Source organism: Cherax quadricarinatus, chromosome 12 (genome assembly GCF_038502225.1).
Source record: "Cherax quadricarinatus isolate ZL_2023a chromosome 12, ASM3850222v1, whole genome shotgun sequence".
Taxonomy (NCBI): Eukaryota; Metazoa; Arthropoda; class Malacostraca; order Decapoda; family Parastacidae; genus Cherax; species Cherax quadricarinatus.
In genome coordinates, this window is record NC_091303.1 from 45,592,220 (window position 1) to 45,615,250 (window position 23,031).

A 23,031-nucleotide genomic window follows, 5' to 3' on the forward strand; every position below is an offset into this window, starting at 1 on the left:
AGAAAGGGTGTGGATGACGCAGAGAAAAGGGTGTCATGTGACACGGAGAGCTGGAGTGTCTGGTGACAGAGAAAAGGGTGTCAAGGGACACGGTTGTGAAGGAGCGTCATCACACGGCAAAAAGGGTGTCGAGTGACACGGTGGAGAAGGAGCGTCACAACTCGAATAAGTGTCGTGTGGGACACAGAGCATCATTATAAGTGTCGTGTGAGACATGGAGTTGATCATAATTTATTATTATACAAATGTTATTTATAATTTATTATTTTAGCATAGATATATATATTATTATTTTAAGATGCTAATAATTTATTATTGTAACATGTATTTTTTTTTTTTTTTTTTATTATCACACCGGCCGATTCCCACCAAGGCAGGGTGGCCCGAAAAAGAAAAACTTTCACCATCATTCACTCCATCACTGTCTTGCCAGAAGGGTGCTTTACACTACAGTTTTTAAACTGCAACATTAACACCCCTCCTTCAGAGTGCAGGCACTGTACTTCCCATCTCCAGGACTCAAGTCCGGCCTGCCGGTTTCCCTGAATCCCTTCATAAATGTTACTTTGCTCACACTCCAACAGCACGTCAAGTATTAAAAACCATTTGTCTCCATTCACTCCTATCAAACACGCTCACGCATGCCTGCTGGAAGTCCAAGCCCCTCGCACACAAAACCTCCTTTACCCCCTCCCTCCAACCCTTCCTAGGCCGACCCCTACCCCGCCTTCCTTCCACTACAGACTGATACACTCTTGAAGTCATTCTATTTCGCTCCATTCTCTCTACATGTCCGAACCACCTCAACAACCCTTCCTCAGCCCTCTGGACAACAGTTTTGGTAATCCCGCACCTCCTCCTAACTTCCAAACTACGAATTCTCTGCATTATATTCACACCACACATTGCCCTCAGACATGACATCTCCACTGCCTCCAGCCTTCTCCTCGCTGCAACATTCATCACCCACGCTTCACACCCATATAAGAGCGTTGGTAAAACTATACTCTCATACATTCCCCTCTTTGCCTCCAAGGACAAAGTTCTCTGTCTCCACAGACTCCTAAGTGCACCACTCACTCTTTTTCCCTCATCAATTCTATGATTCACCTCATCTTTCATAGACCCATCCGCTGACACGTCCACATGTATATATATTTTAAATACCTCTAGACCAAAGATTGATTTTTATATAATATTAAAGATTCATTTATTTTAACGTGTATTTATGTATCCCGAACTCTTTATTACAAAATGAGTAAACCTACCATCTTTAAAAATAACTTTTTTTGTAATACTTCATGTCGTTGCAGATACTACCGAGTGATTCATGCTTGTAACCTGAACCAAGATATCGCAACACTGGCTGCTGGAGACTTCACAGAGGTGGGAGAGCGAGGCATCAACCTCTCTGGTGGACAAAAACAAAGACTGTCACTCGCTCGAGCTATTTATGCGAACAAGTACGATATTTTCATAACAAGTGTCTCCTATATCTTCATTCTTTGTGGTGATCTCAGTTTACCATATTTTACGGCATCGAAGATGCTATTTTTTTCCCCAAAATATGGCTTGAAAATTTACCTAGCGTCTTGGAAGCCAAAGGTTACATATGAGCATAAGAAAGAAGGAGTGCTGCAGCAGGCCTACTGGCTCATGCTAAGCAGGTCAAGTCACACCTGCATTGTTCAGGGGCCTCGGCCTAGAGAAGTTTTTTCGATACTAAACAGTAATTTCAGCTCCTGTATATAACACAGTAATGAATCATGTAAACTGTTTTGTATAAAATACTGAATACATGTTACCATGGTTGCTCAATATATTTATAGATGGAGTTGTAAGAGGAGTGAATGCTCGGGTGTTGGCAAGAGGTGTATACCTGGAGTATAACCTGGAGAGAATTCTGGGGATCAACGCCCCAGTGGTCCGGTCTGTGATCAGGCCTCATGGTGGATCAGGGCCTGATCAGCCAGGCTGTTACTGCTGGATGCACATAATCCAACATACAAACACAGCCCGGCTGGTCAGGTACTGACTTTAGGTGCCTGTCCACTGACTGCTTGAAGACAGCCAGGGGTCTACTGGTAATCCCCCTGATGTATGCTGGGAGGCAGTTGAACAGTCTTAGACCCCTGACAACTGTGACAACTCCCACTTAGTGGGAGTTGTCACAGTTACTCTTTGCTGATGACACAGTGCTTTTGGTAGATTCTGAAAGGAAGTTGCAGAGGTTGGTTGATGAGTTTGGTAGGATATGTAAAAGAAGGAAATTAAAAGTGAATATAGGAAAGAGTAAGGTGATGAAGATAACAAAAAAATTAGGTAATGGAAGAGTGGATATCAGATTGGAGGGAGAGAGTATGGAGGAGGTGAATGTATTCAGATATTTGGGAGTGGACGTGTCAGCGGATGGGTCTATGAAGGATGAGGTGAATCATAGAATTGATGAGGGGAAAAAGGTGAGTGGTGCACTGAGGAGTCTGTGGAGACAAAGAACTTTATCCATGAATGCAAAGAGGGGAATGTATGAGAGTATAGTTATTCCAGTGCTCTTGCATGAGTGTGAGGCATTGGTTGTGAATGTTGCAACAACGAGAAGACTGGAGGCGGCGGAGATGTCATGTCTGAAAAGAATGTGTGGTAAGATAAGATAAGATTTCATATGGGTTTTTAAGCCCTGAGGGTTAGCCACCCAGGATAACCCAAGAAAGTAAGTGTGTCATTGAGGACTGTCTAAAAATAAATAACAAAAAGGCACAATACCGTGACTGGAACGATACACAAATAACCCACACATAAAAGAGAGAAGCTTACGACGACGTTTCGGTCCGACTTGGACCATTGACAAAGTCACACTAACAGAGGTGGAGCAGGATGGCTATATATAGGCAGGAAGAGGTGGAGGTAGTAGTAGTAGTAGTAGTAGTACAAGAATTGTATATAATACCGACAGGATGAAATTAAGACACATGCACAACACCCGGGCATCCCCATTGTAGATGTTTCGCCATCCAGCCAGCCACTGGATGGCGAAACATCCACAACAAAGACAACCAGACGCCGCACATGTGTCTTAATTTCATCAGTAGTTGTAGTAGAAGAAGAAGAGGTAGTAGTAGTGGTAGGGGTAGAAGTGGGAAATAAGGAAGACGAGCCAGTCAAATACAAAGGAAGGGGAGCACTGCAAGAGAGCTAGATACCCACAGAGGGAGAGCAAGCGCACAGAGGTGCGTGAAAGGGGAAGTGGTGAAATAAAATAAATGAAGAAGGAACAGAAACACGAGACAGGAGAGAGAAAGACAACCCAGAGGAGAAAAGTAGAGAGGAAAGGGGAAGAGGAAGAAGAAAAAGAAGAAGAAGAAGAAGAAAAAGAAAAAATGAGGATTCAGGTTAAGTCACGGGTGTTCTGAAGTTTGGAGCATTTTACAATGTAGTGGGAGAGGAAGGCATCTACAGAGACGAAGCCAGGGCTAAGGTTCATAAAAGGAAAGTTGTGTATTAGAGAGGATTCAACTAGACGGCGACTGTTCGAGTTGGAAGTAGGGAAGACAGTTTTAGCAGAAGACCAGTCAATAGGATGGCTATGATCTCTGACGTGACAGAAAAGAGCATTGTTAGTGTCGGCAAGCCTAACACTATTTTTGTGCTCCCTAAGTCTGTCAGAAAGAGATAGACCAGTTTCTCCGAAGTATTGAAGAGGACAGGAGGAGCAAGAAATAGAGTAGACACCAGGAACATCTGTAGAGGGAGGAGAGGTATGAACGAGATTAGTGCGAAGAGTGTTATTCTGGCGGAAGGTAAGCTTGATGTCTAAGGGACGGAGAGAATTGTTGAGATTAGAAAGACCGGAAATGTAGGGAAGGCAGAGGATAGAAGAGTTCCCATGAGTAGAGAGTTTGGGAGAGAAGAAATTGCGTTTAACACGTGAGAGGGCAGTCTATGAAATGGGAAGGGTAGCCAAGACGGGAGAACGAATTATGAAGAGTGGAAATTTCTGCTGGAAGGAACTGAGGATCACAGATGCGGAGGGCATGGAGAAAGAGGGAGATAAGAACACTTTTCTTGACAAGGGAAGCATGATAGGAAAAATAGTGAATGTACATGCCACTGTGCATAGGTTTATGGTAAACGGAAAAGGAAAAACCTGTATCTGAGCGGTGGACATGGACATCAAGGAAAGGAAGTAAGGAATTAGATTCCCATTCAGCTTTAAACTTAATGGAAGGGGCAAGATTATTAAGAGCTTCAAGAAAAGGTTGGAAGTGACTGGAGTCATGAGGCCACAGAGCAAAGATGTCATCCACATAGCGGAGCCAGAGTGAAGGTTGCACATCGAGGGTAGGAAGAAGAACAGTCTCGAAGTATTCCATGTAAAGATTAGCAAGGACAGGAGAGAGAGGAGAGCCCATAGCGACACTGAAGGTTTGAGAATAATATTTCCCTTGGAAGGAAATGGAGTTAGAGTCCACACAGAGGCGGATCAGATCAAGAAAGACATCAGTGGGGATAGGGAGATGAAGAAACCCTTCATGGGCCTTCTCTCTAAGGAAATCAAGGACATCATCAAGAGGGACATTGGTGAAGAGGGACTCAACGTCAAGACTAAACATCTTACAGGTTGGGAGAGAGCGAATCCGTTCAATGAAGTCTTGAGAGTGACGGAGGTGGGCAGGAGAAAAAGTACCAAGAAAGGGAGTGAGGGTTTTGGCCAGCCAAGAAGCAAGAGAATAAGAACCTCTAGAGGATATGATAGGACGAAGAGGAATATCAGGTTTATGAGTTTTGGGAAGGCCATAGAAATAGGGAAGAGAGGGACAGATGACACGAAACCGTTGAACAAGGTCAAAGTCAGGAGGACAGAGGTCGGAGAGAGTCCTTAGTTTTTTGTTGAAAGTTCTCTTGATGCGATCAAGAGGGTTGGAAATGAGAGGAGTGTAGGTGTGTGAGTCAGAGAGCAAGACATCAGCTTTACGGAGGTAATCCTCGCGATCAAAGATAACTACCGAATTACCTTTGTCAGAAGATAGTATGACAATGTTAATGTTGGATTTAAGAGAAGAAAGGGCAAGTTGGTAACGGCGTGGAAGGTGGTGATTCTTGGAAAACAGACTAACAAGAGCAGGAAGGAGAGCACCACGAAAAGTGGACAAGTCAGGAAGATTACGGAAGCGAGATTGACGAAAGGAATCAAAAGAGCTAATCAGGGAAATACCAGAGCGAGGAGTAGGCGAAGTGGCAAAGGAAAGACCAAAACCAAGAAGTTCAAGCTCATATTGAGAGAGTGAGACAGAAGACAGATTAGTAACACAGTCAGTGAGGGAGAATTTAGACCAAGGGCTAGCTGAGATGAGATGTTGAAGTTTATTTTGTAGTTTGGAAGAATGAATTTGTGCATTCAGGCGAACAGTGTCAAAGGCAATGGTAGAGAGAAGGTTACAGAGATCCTGTGGTAGAGCCGCAAAGAGAGCAAGTTGTATTTGACTGGCTCGTCTTCCTTATTTCCCACTTCTACCCCTACCACTACTACTAACTCTTCTTCTTCTACTACAACTACTGATGAAATTAAGACACATGTGCGGCGTCTGGTTGTCTTTGTTGTGGACGTTTCGCCATCCAGTGGCTGGCTGGATGGCGAAACGTCTACGATGGGGATGCCCGGGTGTTGTGCATGTGTCTTAATTTCATCCTGTCGGTATTATATACAATTTTTGTACTACTACTACTACTACCTCCACCTCTTCCTGCCTATATATAGCCGTCCTGCTCCACCTCTGTTAGTGTGACTTTGTCAATGGTCCAAGTCGGACCGAAACGTCGTCGTAAGCTTCTCTCTTTTATGTGCGGGTTATTTGTGTATTGGACTGTCTAACTTATTTCCATTGGGGTCCTCAATCTTGTCCCCCAGGATGCGACCCACACCAGTCGACTAACACCCTGGTACCTATTTGCTGCTAGGTGAACAGGACAACAGGTGTAAGGAAACGTGTTGAGATGTTTCCACCTGCTGGGAATTGAATCCGGGCCCTCAGTGTGTGAAGCGGGAGCTTTAGCCACCAGGCCACTAGGCCTGGTGAATATAATGCAGAGAATCTGTAGTTTGGAGATTAGGAGGAGGTGTGAGATTCCCAAAACTATTATCCAGAGGGCTGAGGAGGGATTATAGAGATGGTTTGGACATGTAGAGAGAACGGAACAAAATAGAATGACTTTGAGAGTACCTATATATATATCTGTAGGGGAACATTTATGAAGGAATACAGGGAAACTGGGAGGCTGGACTTGATTCCTGGAGATGGGAAGTGCAGTGCCAGCACTCTGAAGGAGGGGTATTAACCTTTTGACTGTTTTGGTCATATATATATGTCTTACGAGCCACCGTGTTTGACGTATATATGCTCATAAATTCTAGCAGCTTCAAATCAAGCAGGAGAAAACTGGTAGGCCCACATGAGAGAGAATGGGTCTATGTGGCCAGTGTGCACCATTTTAAAAAAATCCTGGAGCATGCACTGCATAATGAGAAAAAAAAAAACTCCGACCGTTTTTTTTAATTAACCCTTTCAGGGTCCGTCCCGTAGATCTACGGCTGGTCGGTGAGTGTCCAAACCGTAGATCTACGCCAAAATTCTAGCGCCGTCAAATTTAGCGCGAAAGCGCTCATAGGCCTACATATGAGAGAATGGGTCTGCGCGGTGGGTGTGCGCCGTAAACAAAAAATCTAGGCGCCTGCATAGCATTGTGGGAACGCCGGCTCAGTCACCCTTGTTCACCATGTCTCGTCGCAAGTCAGCTCTGACTCCCCGGAAAATTGGGACTCTCCTCTTCCTGTCTGATAGTTCTGACACTGATGGAAGTGGAAATGAAGACGAATTCTACGGCTTTGATGAGTTAGTGACCGAAAATAATGACCAGGATATCGATAATAGTGCAGAAAACCCCGACGATCCTCGACCTTCTACCTCTGGTGTGGGCACTCGTGACTCACGGTCGGTTGTTCCTAAACGTAAGAGAAAACTAATATTTTCCCGTGGCCTGGCCTCTGACTTCAGTAATGACGATGATTCTGACGTGGATTGTGATTTTATTGCGCTCGACGATCATTCGAGTAGTGATAGTGAGGAAACATATTCACCAGTGAAGCGTCAGTATGTGCGCCGCCGCATGCGCTCGGGTAGTGTACCCTATGCTATGCCCAGGGGACGGAGTACATCCCGTAGTACATCCCGGAGTACATCCCGTGGCCCTACACCCGTTTTAGGTAGTGATAGTGAGGATGATGTGGCTACACTTGGCATGGATGGGCCACAGACATCAGTGGATGGTGTTAGTGGGGCTGGTGGTGGTAGTGGCACCGCCATGCGTGACTCGCTGTGCCACGCGGGAACCCACGCTGCTGACTCGTCAGTTCAAGGACAAAGCGGAGCGTCACCCACCAGCCCGCCACAACCACCCGTACAACCAGCCTATGATGTCCAGTATCCACCAGCAAACCGTATCTGGGATTGGCAGCAAAATCCCAATTTTGTTCCCAGCCCTCACCACTTTGATGACTCGCAAAGTGGAATTCTACCTACCTGTCCCCTTGGAACCACGGCCAATGAACTGGAATTCTTTGAATTATTCTTTGACCAGCCATTGATGGAAACTATTGTCAGGGAAAGTAATAAGTATTTTCAGTACACCATGGCAAATACGATCTTATCACCACAGTCAAGACTACACAGGTGGAAAGAGACGACTGTTGCAGAAATGTATTTGCTTTTTGCAACAATAATGCTTATGCCTCACGTCTATAAGCATAATATAAAAGCATACTGGTCCACAGATCGGCTAATTTGTACCCCATCCTTCAGTGAAATAATACCAGTGAACAGGTTTATCCTACTCTTACGTATGTTGCACTTCTCTGACAAAACCAGGCCTGACAGAAGTGACAGGTTATACAAGATTAGAAATGTTTTCATGTATCTCAAACAAAAGTTCAGGATATACTTTTATCCATTCAAGAATCTTGTAATTGACGAGTCTTTGATTTTGTTCAAAGGTAGACTGTCATTCAAGCAGTATATACCGAGCAAGAGGAACCGCTTTGGTATAAAATTGTTTGTACTCTGTGATTGTGACAGTGGCCTGGTGTTGGATATTGTTGTATACACGGGTAGTAAAACATTGAAAGATACCAAGATGTTATTGGGTATATCAGGTGACGTAGTGAGAAACATGATGGCACCTTATCTTGGTAAGGGCCATACATTATATACCGATAACTGGTACACAAGCCCATTACTCAGTGATTTCATGCGAGTGAACAAGACAGATGTGTGTGGCACAGTGCGTTCTAATCGTAAACATATGCCCAGGCTCAACGCAGGTGTTCGTGGTGATGACGTGCAGGTGTTTACTGCCAATGACATCATGGCATTACGGTGGCATGACAAACGAGATGTCACATTGTTGACAACCATTCACCGTAATGAAATGCAAGACAGTGGCAAAGTTGATCGAGTGACTAATGAACGTATTCGAAAACCAGTGACAGTGATTGATTATACACAAAACATGCGCTTGGTTGACAAGTGTGACATGCAGATTGGTTTTGTTGACTGTGTTCGTAAGAGTTACAAGTGGTACATGAAACTTTTCTTCCATCTCATGGACATTTCAATGCTGAATGCATATAATATGTACCAAATAAAGACTGGTAACAGACCACCGTATGGTGAATTTTGTTTGTCTGTTGTCAGACAACTCATAATGAAGTACCAGGTAACAACACCTGCAATACAACATGGTCCTCGAATTCATCACAATATACCCAAGCGTTTGAGAAGAGAAGGTGATCATTTCATAATACAGCTTCCTTCAACTCAAAAGAAATTTGCTCAGAAGAGATGCATTGTCTGTGCACAAACAAAACGACGGCAACAAAGACGCAAAGACACTCGGTTTATGTGTGAGGAATGTAAGGTGCCTCTGTGCATGGTGCCTTGTTTCAAGGAGTTCCACAAGCTCCAGCAGTTCTAAAACCATGTCCAGTGATTGTAAATATGTAAATATATGATAGAACATTAGTATTATACAATATTTGTGCATGTTTATTGTAATAAACAACAGTGGTAAACAATAATATGATAATAACTTTAGTGCGGTTATTGTGTTCAATACAGTGAGTTTATATATATAAATTATATACAGTATTGGTCTCTCAGGCCCCAAATGTTAGTAGGAATAGAAAAAAATTGGAAAAGAAAAGAAAAAACAACTAAAACAACAAAATAATATAATACGCGTATGTGGAATTCGTCGATGTTGCCGCCACCACATCATTTTCTACAAACTTCTTGGCACTGTATCTCGGTAAGTACTGATCAGATTCTAATTTTTTTTGTTTTATTACCTTCACAAAAATATGCTCTTTAATTCTGTAAGAAAAAATAATTTTTTTTTTTTTCAAAATTTCTTGGACACTGGTGCGTGACTTCAGATTTTGGCCTTGGACCCTGAAAGGGTTAAAATGCCGACTTTGTGGTCTATTTCCGTTTAGTATTTATGGTTGTATTCTCGTTTTCTTAGTCTCATTTTATAGAATGGAAAACATTTTATAGAAATAGAGGTGAGTTTGATTGGTTTTACTATAAAAAGACCCTTGAAATGGAGCTCAAAGTAGGGGAAATGTTTGATTTTTGCCAATGTTAAAAAGTAAACAAATGATGTCATTGTCCAATAAATGTCCAACTAGCCATTCTAATAGGCAGTCATGAATGGGTTGACATTATTCGTACAGTTATTGCAGTAATGCAGTAGTCTGCATAACAGTAAATCTTCTATTTTTTTGTTTGAATAAAAATTCAAAATAGAAAGCAAGAGTAATATCAGAGGGGCCTGTGAGACATGACTGATGAACAAAGAAAATGGTATTTTAGAGCCAGGAATGTCTGCATTGTTCATTCTGGACCTTATTTTGAAATTGTCATTTTTTTTAATTTTCGTGAAATTGGCCAAATTGCAAATTTCTGACCACGTTATTGGGTAGTTAAAATTGGTAAATGGGCTGTTTCTTGTACTCAATCGATAGAAGATACGGAATTCTAAAGAAATAGCTATGAGTTTGGGCAACTAGAACGATGGAATTAGCCAAAAATAGGGCTCAAAGTGGGCGAAATCGCTGATTTGTAAATATCGCCGAGGTCGCCAACTTTGTGAGAGCGTAATTCCGTCAGTTTTCCATCAAATTTTGTTCTTTTGGTGTCATTACAATTGTTAAAATATTCTCTATCATTTCATAAGAATTTTTTTTTTTTTTTTTTTTTTAATTTGCAACTCCAGGAGACACCTCAGGATTGGGGGTTGCGACAGTCAAGGGGTTAATGCTGCAGTTTTATAAATGTAGTGTTAGCATGCCTCTGGCAAGACAATGATGGAGCAGGAGTTTTTCTTTTTGGGGCCACTCTGCCTTGGTGGGAAACAGCCGATGTGCTAACAAATAAATAAATACATGTATAACAAAAATAATTGTAAAAATTCATTGTGACATAGCAGGGGTAGATTAAGGCACACCAGACGATGGGTGAACTACAGTAGTATCAGTAGGCAAGGTCACTTGCTTGCCATCAAACTAACCTGTAAAAATATTTTTACTCACCTCAAATGATCCTGATATTATGGGAACATTATCAGATATAAAAAGGAAAAGTAAAATTGCAATATATGTTAGTTATACACAAACGCTACCAATTGCACACCATAGGTTTATTTTGGTTGTGTTGCAGTACTAATGTATTCTTATTAACCCTTTGACTGTTTCAGGCCCCTCTCTGAAACTGTCATTCTATGTCGCCAAATATTCGAAAAAAAAAATAATTTTTTCTTATGAAAATGTTAAGATTATTTTTCTGAGTGTTTTAGTCCAAAAAAAAAATTTTTTGCCATCAGTACTTACCGAGATATAGAGCCGTGAAGTTTGCAGAAAATGAGCCACGTATGGCAACAGCGGCGACTGCCGCTCACCCGATAAACTTTAGTTTACTTGTATTTGAAGGTTTTTTGTTTTTTTTCACTATTTTATTTTTTCACATAACTTATGTGGCCTATGAGACCAAAGTAAGGTGCAATGTACATATATACACTCGTTGTATACAACACAATAAGCACACAAACATAATTATCAATATATTGTTTACAAAACTTGTTTACAAAAACAAACAATACAAAAAACTGTTTATTACTATTGTTCTATAATATATATACCAATGTATAGTCACTGAACATATTCCTAGAAGTTCTGCAGCTTGTGTATCTCTTTGAAACATGTTGTCATACACAATGGTGTTTTACACTCTCAAACATAAAACCAGTGTGTGTGCATTTTTGTGGACTTTTTTTTTATGTGCAAAGACAAAACACCTTGTCTGAGCAGTTTTCTTCAAAGTATTAGGAGGCAGTTGTGTTATGTAGTTGTCCTAGGTAAATGGTCGTGTGTCATCATTCCTTCCATCCTACTTTCCTGATGACGCAGTCTTGTGGCTCCTCCTCCTCCTCCTCCTCCTCCTCCTCCTCCTCCTCCTGCTCCTCCTCCTCCTTCTCCTCCTCCTCCTTCTCCTCCTCCTCCTCCTCCTCCTCCTCCTCCTCCTCCTTCTCCTCCTCCTCCTTCTCCTTCTCCTCCTCCTCCTCCTCCTCCTCCTCCTCCTCCTCCTCCTCCTCCTCCTCCTCCTCCTCCTCCTCCTCCTCCTCCTCCTCCTCCTCCTCCTCCTCCTCCTCCTCCTCCTCCTCCTCCTCCTCCTCCTCCTCCTCCTCCTCCTCCTCCTCCTCCTCCTCCTCCTCCTCCTCCTCCTGGTCATCGTCGTCGTCGTCGTCTTGTGTGCGAGTGTGTGGCTTATAATTGTTTTGAGTCAGGAGTCGGCAGCTGTCAAAGTGACATATTGTCTCATTACTCACTCCCCCTCCCGCCTGTCAAAACACTGGGGTCGGATGCTGCTTCCCCTCCTCCATTCTATCTAATTATCTTTATCCCTCATTCTATATCTTTCTCTTTCTATCTGTCTGCTTATCTCTGTCTCACAGGTACACATAAATACAAGTATACATCGTGTAAATTACCTAGGATAACCCAAGAAATCCAGACAAAGTGCTATACTCTGCTTGAAGATGTGAGTAAACGTGATGACACAGTCTTGTGGCTCTCTCTGAGACAGAGAGCTAGATGGACAGACAGGGAGCTTGAGAGACAGACAAATAGACAGACAGAAATGTTTGTGTACCAGCAAAAACAAAGGGAGGGCGATGGTCATCTAATATTTTCTTATCAGCTCCACCCTCGTTTATGCTCATCAAAGTCAGCTCTTATCAGATGTTATCTCCCCTTATCTTGTCACTGTCATGGGGTGGACTTTTTTTTTTCTTGCTTCAAGGGAAAAATATTATTACATCTTATTCTTCTTCCTCCTCCTCCTCCTCCTCCTCCTCCTCCTCCTCTTCCTCTTCCTCCTCCTCCTTCTCCTCCTCCTCCTCCTCCTCCTCCTCTTCCTCCTCCTGCTCTTCTCCTCTTCCTCCTCCTCTTCTCCCTCTTCCTCCTCCTCTTCTCCTCCTCCTCTTCTCCTCCTCCTCTTCCTCTTCCTCTTCTTCCTCCTCCTCTTCCTCCTCCTCCTCTTCCTCCCCTCCACCTCCTCCACTTCCTCCCCCTCCTCCACCTCCTCCCCTCCTCCTCCTCCTCTTTCTCCCCTCCTCCTCCTCCTCCTCCATTGCTTTTGGTCTCAAACTCCTCCAAATCATGAAATTGATCTTCACTGACACTTCCATCTGTGTTAGAGCATCACTTGGGAAGAGAAGAGTCCCAGATTTGCTGGGGAATTACATATTTCTTACTGCTAGACATGCTGAAAAAGACAACTGAAATGGCATTCCCACAATGCACCACTGGCTCCCCGATTTTTTTTATATGGTGCACACTGACCATGGAGACCCATTCTCTCACATGTGGGCCTACCAGCTTTCTCCTGCTTGATTTGAAGCTGCTAGAATTTATGCGTATAAATACGTCAGAAACATTGGCTCGTAAGACGTATTTATTCGTCGGAAACAGTCAAAGGGTTAAAGAGTAAAATCAGTGAACTTAAAAAAAAGTACACTTACCATCCGACTTACGACCAAGCTTGGTTCCGACCAACCGGTCGTAAGTCAAAATGAACGTAAGTCGAACCTTTGAAAATTGCCGACATACTGGGTAGGGCATAATGTCAAACCTTTCCTATATAAACTACCTACATAGTACTGTAATGTAATGTACAGTCATTATTTCATTTTTTTTACCATAATTTATTTCTATTGTTATATTTTAATTATTTATTTACTGTATATAATGTATACATGGTAGTGAACTGTATTGTAAATTTTACATCTCATACAGTATCATATGTTACTGTTATCTTTATGTATTGTCGACACAGTGGAATGGGAGAATACCACTGGTAGTGTCATCCTGCCAGAATGTAGTATAACCTATACTCTATGTAAAGAGAAACAACTCTGGAACACGTGTAATACGTATCCGGCTGGCTGGTTGGGTGGGTGGGTGGGTGGTTGGTTGGCTGACTGAATGTGGCTGTCTCTCTCTCTGTATCTCTCTTTGTATCTCTCTCTGTATCTCTCTCTGTATCTCTCTCTCTCTCTCACAGGTACACCTAAGTAAAGTTATCATACATAGTATAAATTACCTAGGATAACCCCAAAAAATCCAGAAGTGCTATACAGTGGATCTGTGCTCCAGTGCCCTAAATTATTAATAATATTAACAATTATTATTATTATTATTATTATTATTATTACAATAATGCATATGTACTAATAATACAGTGGACCCTCAGCTAACGATATTAATCCGTTCCTGAAAGCTCATCGTTAGCTGAAATTATCGTTAGCTGAATTAATTTTCCCCATAAGAAATAATGGAAATCAAATTAATCCGTGCAAGACACCACAAAGTATGCAAAAAAAAAAAAATTTAACACATGAAATATTAATTTTAATACACGCAAACTGACACTTACCTTTATTGAAGATCTGGTGATGATTGATGGGATGAGAGGAGGGGAGAGTATGGAAGTTGTTAACCCTTTGAGGGTTTCGGCCCTACTAGTATGGCTTACGACCCAGGGTTTTTGACGTACAAGTACGCCTAAATTCTAGCGCCCTCAGATCTAGTGGGAGAAAGCTGGTAGGCCTACATATGAAAGAATGGGTCTATGTGGTCAGTGTGCACAGTATAAAAAAAATCCTGCAGCACACAGTGCAAAATGAGAAAAAAAAAAACTTTGACCGTTTTTTTGGAATAAAACAGCGACTTTGCACTGTATTTTTGTATGGTATTTATTGTTGTATTCTAGTTTTCTTGGTCTCATTTTATAGAATGGAAGACATATTACAGAAATTGAGATGATTTTGACTGGTTTTACAATGAAAAGTACCTTGAAATTGAGCTCAAAGTAGCAGAAATGTTCGATTTTTACCAAAGTTCAAAAAATAAACAAATCATGCCAAGCGTCCAATACACGTCAACTGGTGAGTCTAATATTCCTTCGCAAGTGCACCAATATTATTTATACCATTTTTTTACACTAATGCAGTAGTCTGCATAACAGTAAATCTTCTATTTTTGATGAGAATAAAAAGTCAAAGTGGTAAGCAAAAGAATATAAGAGGGGCCTTGAGACGTGACTAATGAACAGAGGAAATGTCATTTTAGTGCCAGGAATGTCTTTCTTGTTTATTCTGGACCCTATTTGGAAATTAGCATCTTTTGAAATTTGTGTGAAATTGGCAAAATTGCTAAATTCTGACCACTGTATTGGATAGTTGAAATTGATAAATGGGTGGTTTCTTGCGCTCATTCGATAGAAAAAAAATGGAGTTCTAGCGAAATATTCATGTTTTTTGTCGACTAGTACAGTGGAATTGGCCGAAAATGGGGCTCAAAGTGGGCAAAATCGCCGATGCATAAACATCGCCAAGACCGCTAACTTCGCGAGAGCATAATTCTGTAAGTTTTCCATCAAATTTCAAACTTTTGGTGTCATTATGATCGGGAAAAGATTCTGTATATTTTCGTGAGAGAAAATTATTTTTTTTATTTTTTTAAATTTGCCCTGCCCTGAGAACGAGTCTCGGAAAGGGCCTGTCGACCCTCAAAGGGTTAATGTTTAGTATGGGAATCCCCTTCCATTAGGACTTTAGGTAGCACATCCTTTTAAATGCCACTAGGATCAGCTGACTCTGGTGCAGCAACAGCTGACTGTGGTGCAACAACAGCTGACCTGGGTGCAGCAACAGCTGACTTTGGTGCAGCAGCAGCAGCTGACCGTGGTGCAGCAATAGATGACGGTGGTGTAGCAGCAGCTGACTGTGGTGCAGCAGCAGCTGTCTGTGGTGCAGCAGCAGCTCACCGTGGTGCAACAGCAGCTCACCGTGGTTCAGCAACAGCTGATTGGTGCAGCAACAGCTGACCGTGGTGCAGCAACAGCTGATGGTGGTGTAACAGCAGCTGACTCTGGTGCAGCAGCAGCTGACCATGGTGCAGCAGCAACTGACCGTGGTGCAACAGCAGCAGACCATGGTTCAGCAACAGCTGACTGGTGCAGAAACAGCTGACCATGGTGCAGCAACAGCTGACGGTGGTGTAGCAACAGCCGACTGTGGTGCAGCAGTAGCTGATGGTGGTGAAGCAACAGCTGACCGTGGTACGATAGTACATATTTCTCACCCTTTTTACCCAGGGTTGGCACCAGAAACTTTCTTTGGGCCCATTGTGGCTTATTTATCAGTTACAAGCACTATAAACAATGGAATAATACAAATGCATGCAACCTGCCACCCTGGCTTGTAAAAAATGGCGGCATGGCTGGATGGACAGGTTTGGGATGAGTCATGTTGGTCAGAAACAGCTGATGGTGGTGCAGCAGCAGCTGACTTTGGTACAGCAGCAGCTGACCATGTTGCAGCAGCAGCTCACCGTGGTGTAGCAGCAGCTCACCGTGGTGCAGCAGCAGCAACTCACAGTGGCTCAGCAACAGCTGACTGGTGCAGCAACAGCTGACCGTGGTGCAGCAACAGCTGACCGTGGTGCAGCAACAGCTGATGGTGGTGTAGCAGCAGCTGACTGTGGTGCAGCAGCAGCTGACCATGGTTCAGCAACAGCTGACTGGTGCAGCAACAGCTGACTGTGGATCAGCAACAGCTGATTGTGGTGCAGCAGCAGCTGATAGAGGTGCAGCAGCAGCTGACTGTGGTGCAGCAGCAGCTGACTGTGGTGCACCAGCAGCTAACTGTGGTGCAGCAGCAGCTGACCATGGTGCAGCAGCAGCTGACTGTGGTGCAGCAGCAGCTGACGGTGGTGCAGCAGCAGCTGACTGTGGTACAATAGTACGTATTTCCCACCCTTTTTTACATATGATCGCTTGAGAGATGGTATCTCCTGCTATCTGTTTTTCATTTATCCACTTCATTTCCATAGTAATTTTCCCCTTTTTTACTGCAAGGTTGGCACTAGAAGCTTTCTTGGGGCCCATGGTGACTTTGCACGTACAATCACTAAAAACGCTGTGATAATATGAAATGTTCCAATTGTATGCGTGGATGCGACCGCACTGGCTGGCTTGTAAACACTGGCTCCCATGGGACAACTGAGGAGCGCTCAGGCCACACATGGACGCGTCTCGAACGAATCGCGTTGGGTGAGTTTTTTAGCATTAGCTGAGGCAAAATTTTTGCTTTAAAATATATAGTTAGCTGGATTTAACATTAGGTGATGCCATCGTTAGCTGAGGGTCCACTGTAATAATATTATTATTAAACTATAATATAACAATCGTGTCCACTCATTACTTACCTTAGAATATCTGTAGTCTTAATGTAGAGTGAGAGGTGAGTAAACAAGATAAAATGAATAAACAAGAGAGAGAATGAGAGGGTAGAAGGTTGAAGAGTTATGTAAACAAACGTTGTTGTTGTTGTTACTGGCCCAGACACGAATGGTTTTTGTTCACCCTGTCAAGCCGACCAGAAAAGCATCTCATATATGTTAATTTACATGTTTATATGTTATGTAGCATGTTTATTATATAATTTTGAAAAAAAATCATAGATGGATTAAGCCAAATGTCAATATTAACGTTTTATACACATTTAATGTGCCTCAGTGATTATTATTGTGTTATTATCATTATTAATATGATGTCTTCAAGACCAATTACACTCTTAATGAGTGGCTCTGAGACAGACAAGCAGACAGAAAGGCAGACACACAGGTAGACAGAAAGACAGATGCACAGGTAGATGGAAAGACAGACAAACAGGTAGACAGAAAGACAGACACACAGGTAGACAGAAAGACAAACAGGTAGACAGAAATACAGACACAGGTAGACAGAAAGACACACACAGGTAGACAGACACACACAGATAGGCATAAAGACAGACACACAAGTAGACAGAAAGACACTGGTAGACAAAGACAGACACACAGGTAGACAGAAAGACACACAGGTAGACAGAAAGACAGACACACAAGTAGTCAGACAAACACATGCACAGAGATACAGACACAGATATACAGGCAGACAGATACAGACAGGTTTATGTGCAACAGTGAAAACAAATAGAGAGTTCGATAGTAAGAGCCTTTCTTGCCACAGACTTCATCTTAGGGGCCATGGTGAAGTTTACTGTCCAGTTAGTACAATTAATACAGTATGATGCTGCTGATAGGACAGGGTTACTCAAACTGATGCTGCCTGCATGATGCATTTGCCGCCGCGAGTATTGCCAAATATTGTACAGCGGTGTGCATCAGCCGGCCCAGCCCAGCTGCCAGACGCACGGTCGTAAGTCGAGTGGACGTATGTCGAGCAGGTCGTAAGTCAGATGGTAGGTGTATTTTTAAAATGCACAGAAATAGTAGTCATAAATCAATATGCAGTCCTAGCTGTAGCCACAGTCACTTGCACGCATTGAGACAGTGAGTAGAAAGAGAACATGGCTAGTCAGGTCCAGCTCGTGTATTGTATGTGACTCATATCAGTGATAGTATTCTGCAGATGTTCAGTTGCTGCTAAATTGAGTGATACTGAAAGGCAAAAATACTGCCAAGCATAAAAAAACTGAAGAGCCATTCAGTACGCAAAGACGAACAATGGAAATCAAGGACCACCAATGGAAGTAAGTAAATTATCTGACTTATTTTGGGGTTATCCTAGGTAATTTACATGCACATTACTCCTCTTCTTCTTTCAGTAAACTGGCTGTATATCACCGAGGCAGGGAAAAAAAAAAAAAAAAAAAAGTTTTTCTTTTAAATTTAATAATATATACAGGAGAAGGGGTTACTAGCATCTTGCTCCTGGCATTTTAGTTGCCTCTTATGACACCCATGACTTTGGGAGGAAGAATTCTGTTCCACTTCCCCATGGAGAACACATGTTACTATGTATGATAATTTATGTAACTGTATTTGTGTACCTGTACCTAAATAAACTCACATACTAATTTGAAAACCTAAGCAATGATGTAAGAACAACAGTGGGAAATATGTTTTTGTTCATTGCTGAACATTGATCAGTATGAGTACTTGACCATTAAAGTTAACTCTACAAAGAACATCATGCAAACAGTTCTGGATGAACCTTTTAAATTCAGGATTGGGATTTAGCAGATCTAGAATAAATACTTCTATACTGGCATGTTTCTTCTCAATTTTTCACATAAATGTAGCACATTTTAACTGATGCAGCTGAGTGGCAAACCTGGCAGTCAGCTATGTCACTGATAAATAACTGTAGAATGAAACATTAACATGTGTTTTTATATGTAATGCCTCAGGCTTAACATAATTTTATTACCATTATTACTATTGATACTGTTTCCTTTTTTCCAAAATTTAGCCATTTTGACTGGAAATAGAGAGATAAACTTAACTGAAACAGATGAACCTCACATGCAACCTATAGACATGGCCAACAAATTTTATGTCTTCTTATCTGCTGTAGGATCAAAGCTAGCAAGTCAAATTCCTAGCTCAAATGCCCAGCCGAGCGAGTACCTCACTGACACCTATCCAAATACTCTATTTCTAGCTCCAACTAATCCCACTAAAGCCTCACTCATCATTAAATCATTAAAGAACAAATCAGGTGATCTAGATAACTTGCCGCCATTCATATATAAAAAAGCTGCACCAGAACTGTCACCCATTATTGCAACAATGTTTAAGAAATCTATAGCATCCTCAACCTTCCCATCTACACTCAAGACAGCAAGGGTCACCCCGATCCACAAAAGAGGAGATCCAACTTATTTGAACAACTACAGACCCATATCAAACTTGCCCTTACTCTCCAAGATATTTGAAAAAATAATTCACATGCGACTTTACTCCTACCTTACATCCAACAACATAATTAACCCCTGCCAGTTTGGGGTTAGACCAAAAAAAAAGTACGAATGACTCTATTATACAAATGCTTGACCTAATATACACAGCTCTCGATAAAAATGAATATCCTCTGGGGCTCTTTATTGACCTACAAAAAGTGTTTGACACAGTTGACACAATCTCCTGCACCTCAAACTGAGTCATTATGGCTTAAGAGGACATTCTCTTGACTACCTAAAATCCTAGCTTAATGACAGACACCAGTATGTACATGCAAATGGAGTCAACTCTGCTTTTCAACCTGTAGCTGTAGGAGTACCCCAGGGTAGTGTCCTAGGCCCACTCCTCTTTCTCATCTACACCAATGATCTCCCCAATGCATCCCAACTCCTAACCCTCAAGGAAGGTTCCTTGATATTGATGAGGGGCTCTTGATCTAGGGAATTGGGTCTGTTCTCCAGTTCCCTGAATTAAACTTGAATACCTTTCACATCCCCCCCTCAGGCGCTGTATAATCCTACTGGTTTAGCGCTTCCCCCTTGATTATAATAATAATAATCCCAACTCCTGAACCAGTTCTATTCGCACATGACACTACATATGTCTACTCCCATTCAGACCCAGCTGTTCTTGGAAACACTGTAGACAATGAACTGCTAAAGATATATGCTTGGATGATGACCAACAAACTCACTCTCAACATAGACAAAGTACATGTATACTTTATGCTGTTTGGCAACAGTGCCTCAAATATCTAACTCAACATACTGTTAAATGGTTTCTCTATATCAAGACAAATGGAGGGCAAATTTCTAGGTCTTCTCCTTGACTGTAATCTTAAATTTCAGTCCCATACCCATCACATAGCCAAGAAAATTTCCAAATCAGTAGGAATCCTTTCCAAGATACGATACTATGTACCACAAACGACTCTCCTTACCTTGTACCACTCTCTAATATGTCCTTACCTCACCTATGGTATCTGTGCCTGGGGCTCAACCACAGCCAACCACCTTAGTCCCTTAATAATCCAACAAAAAGCTGCTGTGCGGGTGATAACCAGCTCCTGTGCTAGACAGCACACCCCACCACTTTTCAAAAAACTCAACTTGCTAAATATACAAGACATACACTCTTACTATTGTGCCTACTACGTATACAGAACATTAAACTCCACTGTAAACCTTCCCCTAAGACTACTCCTCGACAGTTACACCAGAATGCACAGGCACAATACAAGGCATAAGGCACTTTTGAACGTCCCTCGAGTCAGACTCGCACTATGCACATAAAAGGCCCGAAGATCTGGAACTCACTACCAGAACAGGTCAAGGATCCCCTGACAGCTTATAAATTTAGGACTTATCTAAAAAATCATCTTATCTCACAATATTAACCAAATCAACCGAACATCTGCTAACTTGTTTTATTATGTGACCTCTAGGCTCTTAATTCTGCCAATCCATAAAATTATCTTGTTTCTCAATATTAACGAAATCTGCCAAAACACCTGCTAATTAGTCTTATCATGTGACCTGGCTTTTAATTCTGCCATTCCATAAAATATTACCACCTGCACCATTACTTGTAAATTAGATTTTGTACTGAGTTCAAATAAGATTATGAAACAGCTAACCACTATTCCTTGTTTAGTTTTAAGTACAGTTACTATGTACAGTAGGGCCCCACTTATACGGCAGGTTAGGTTCCAGGCTACCGCCGTAAAGCGGAAATCACCATAAAGTGGAACACCCTTTTTTTCCACTTATAAATGCATACGAATACTAGATAACAAGTTTACACTAACATATATTAAGTTAGCAATAGAACTAGGCATCAAAAAACAATAAAAAAGTACAGTACACACATAGTGCACTCATTATTTACCTTAAAACATTTATAGTCTTAATCTAGGGTGAGACAAGTAGTATTTATTGTAAGAAATCAAGTGTGGTATCTATGGTAGTCAGCCGGGCTACCATACCAGGCCACATAATATTCTATTACATTTAAGCATCCCAGAGCGATAAAATGCATACACAGTTTACTCATTACTTACCTTAAAATATTTGTAGTCTTAATCTAGGGCGAGACAAGTAGTATTTATTGTAAAAAATCAAGTGTGGTATGTATGGTAGCCAGCCGGGCTACCATACCAGGCCAACCCACCCACACATACTATTCTATAATATATAAGCATCCCAGACTGATAAAATGTATATACAGTTCCCTCATTACTTACCTTAACCCTTAAATGGTCCAAACGTATATATACGTTTTTTCAACATCTGAAAGTATGTAAAAAATGTAGATCTTTTTTGTTTTACATCTGAAAACGTGTAAAAAAAAACTTTTATCTACATATTTTTTTGTTATATTTGAAAATATGTAAAAAAAAGTAGATCTACTTTTGTAGCACTACGAATTTGAGCGTCGATCTGTTTGGACCGTTTAAGGGTTAAAATATTTGTAGTCTTAATGTAGGGTCAGGAGTAAGTATATGAGATAAAATAAATAAATGAGAGAAAGAAAGAAGGAGTGCATGAGAGGACAGGCGCTGAGTTATGTAAACAAATCAGCCGAAGGTAAGTTTTGTAAACAAACAAAGTGTACACGTCTGGTTTGTGTACAAGTTACAATGTGTACAAGTTGTCTCTACATTGATACAGTAGAATAAATAAAGAAGAACACTCCCATTCTCATGTAACATCATTTTGAGAAGAAATGACACTCTGAGTGAAGGTAATGGAAATAAGTCACTCTGTCTGACTTTTTTTGGGTTATCCTGGGTTCTCTACACATATGATGTTATGTATGATAATCTATGTAACTGTATTTGTGTATACCTGAATAAACTTACATACATACGAAAGAAATAATTTTCTACAGTTACCCCCAGTAACACATTTAATCTTATTTATTTATTTATTTATTTATTTATTTATTTATTTATTTATTTATTTATTTATTTATTTATTTAATGTCTTTGCAAACAGTACATTGAGATTGTGTATATACAATAGTGGGTTGCAATGCAAAGAGAGCCTCTATTATGCCTTGGCATTATGGGCCAACTTAACATTATTGGCTTACAGTCTACTTAACCCTTTCAGGGTCCGTCCCGTAGATCTACGGCTTTACGTTCAGGGTCCAAACCGTAGATCTACGCCATGAGCTCAGCTCACTCTGATAAACTGTGAGTGGTACATTTGGGCCTAGATATGAGAGAATACATCTATGTGGTATGTGTGCACCACATAAAACAGATCCTGCAGCACACTGTGTATAATGAGAGAAAAAAAATGAAATCATGATTTTTCGATTAAAACAGCAACTTTGCAGTGTTTTTTCGTATGTTTTTTATAGTTGTATTTGCGTTTTCTTGGTCTCAATTGATAGAATGGAAGACATATTACAGAAATAGAGATGATTTTGATTGGTTTTAGCATTGGAAATGGCTTGAAACTGAGCTCAAAGTAGCGGAAATGTTAAATTTTTGCCGATATTCAAGATTAAACAAACGACCTCACACGTCTAATACACGTCAGCTGGTGGGTCTAATATACATTCACAAATATGGTGATGATATTTATACAATTATTACAGTATTGCAT

At 41.3% G+C, this 23,031-nt stretch overlaps 1 protein-coding gene across 1 annotated transcript in view; it reads left to right on the forward strand.

Annotated features, from left to right (window-relative positions):
* Nucleotides 1-23,031, forward strand: part of LOC128686555 (ATP-binding cassette sub-family C member 5) — a 537,407-nt gene that overhangs the window by 55,062 nt on the left and 459,314 nt on the right. Inside the window, exon 4 of the mRNA XM_070084337.1 lies at nucleotides 1,314-1,463. Within this exon, the coding sequence (XP_069940438.1) occupies nucleotides 1,314-1,463 (150 nt within the window). The remainder of the gene's footprint in view (nucleotides 1-1,313; nucleotides 1,464-23,031) is intronic.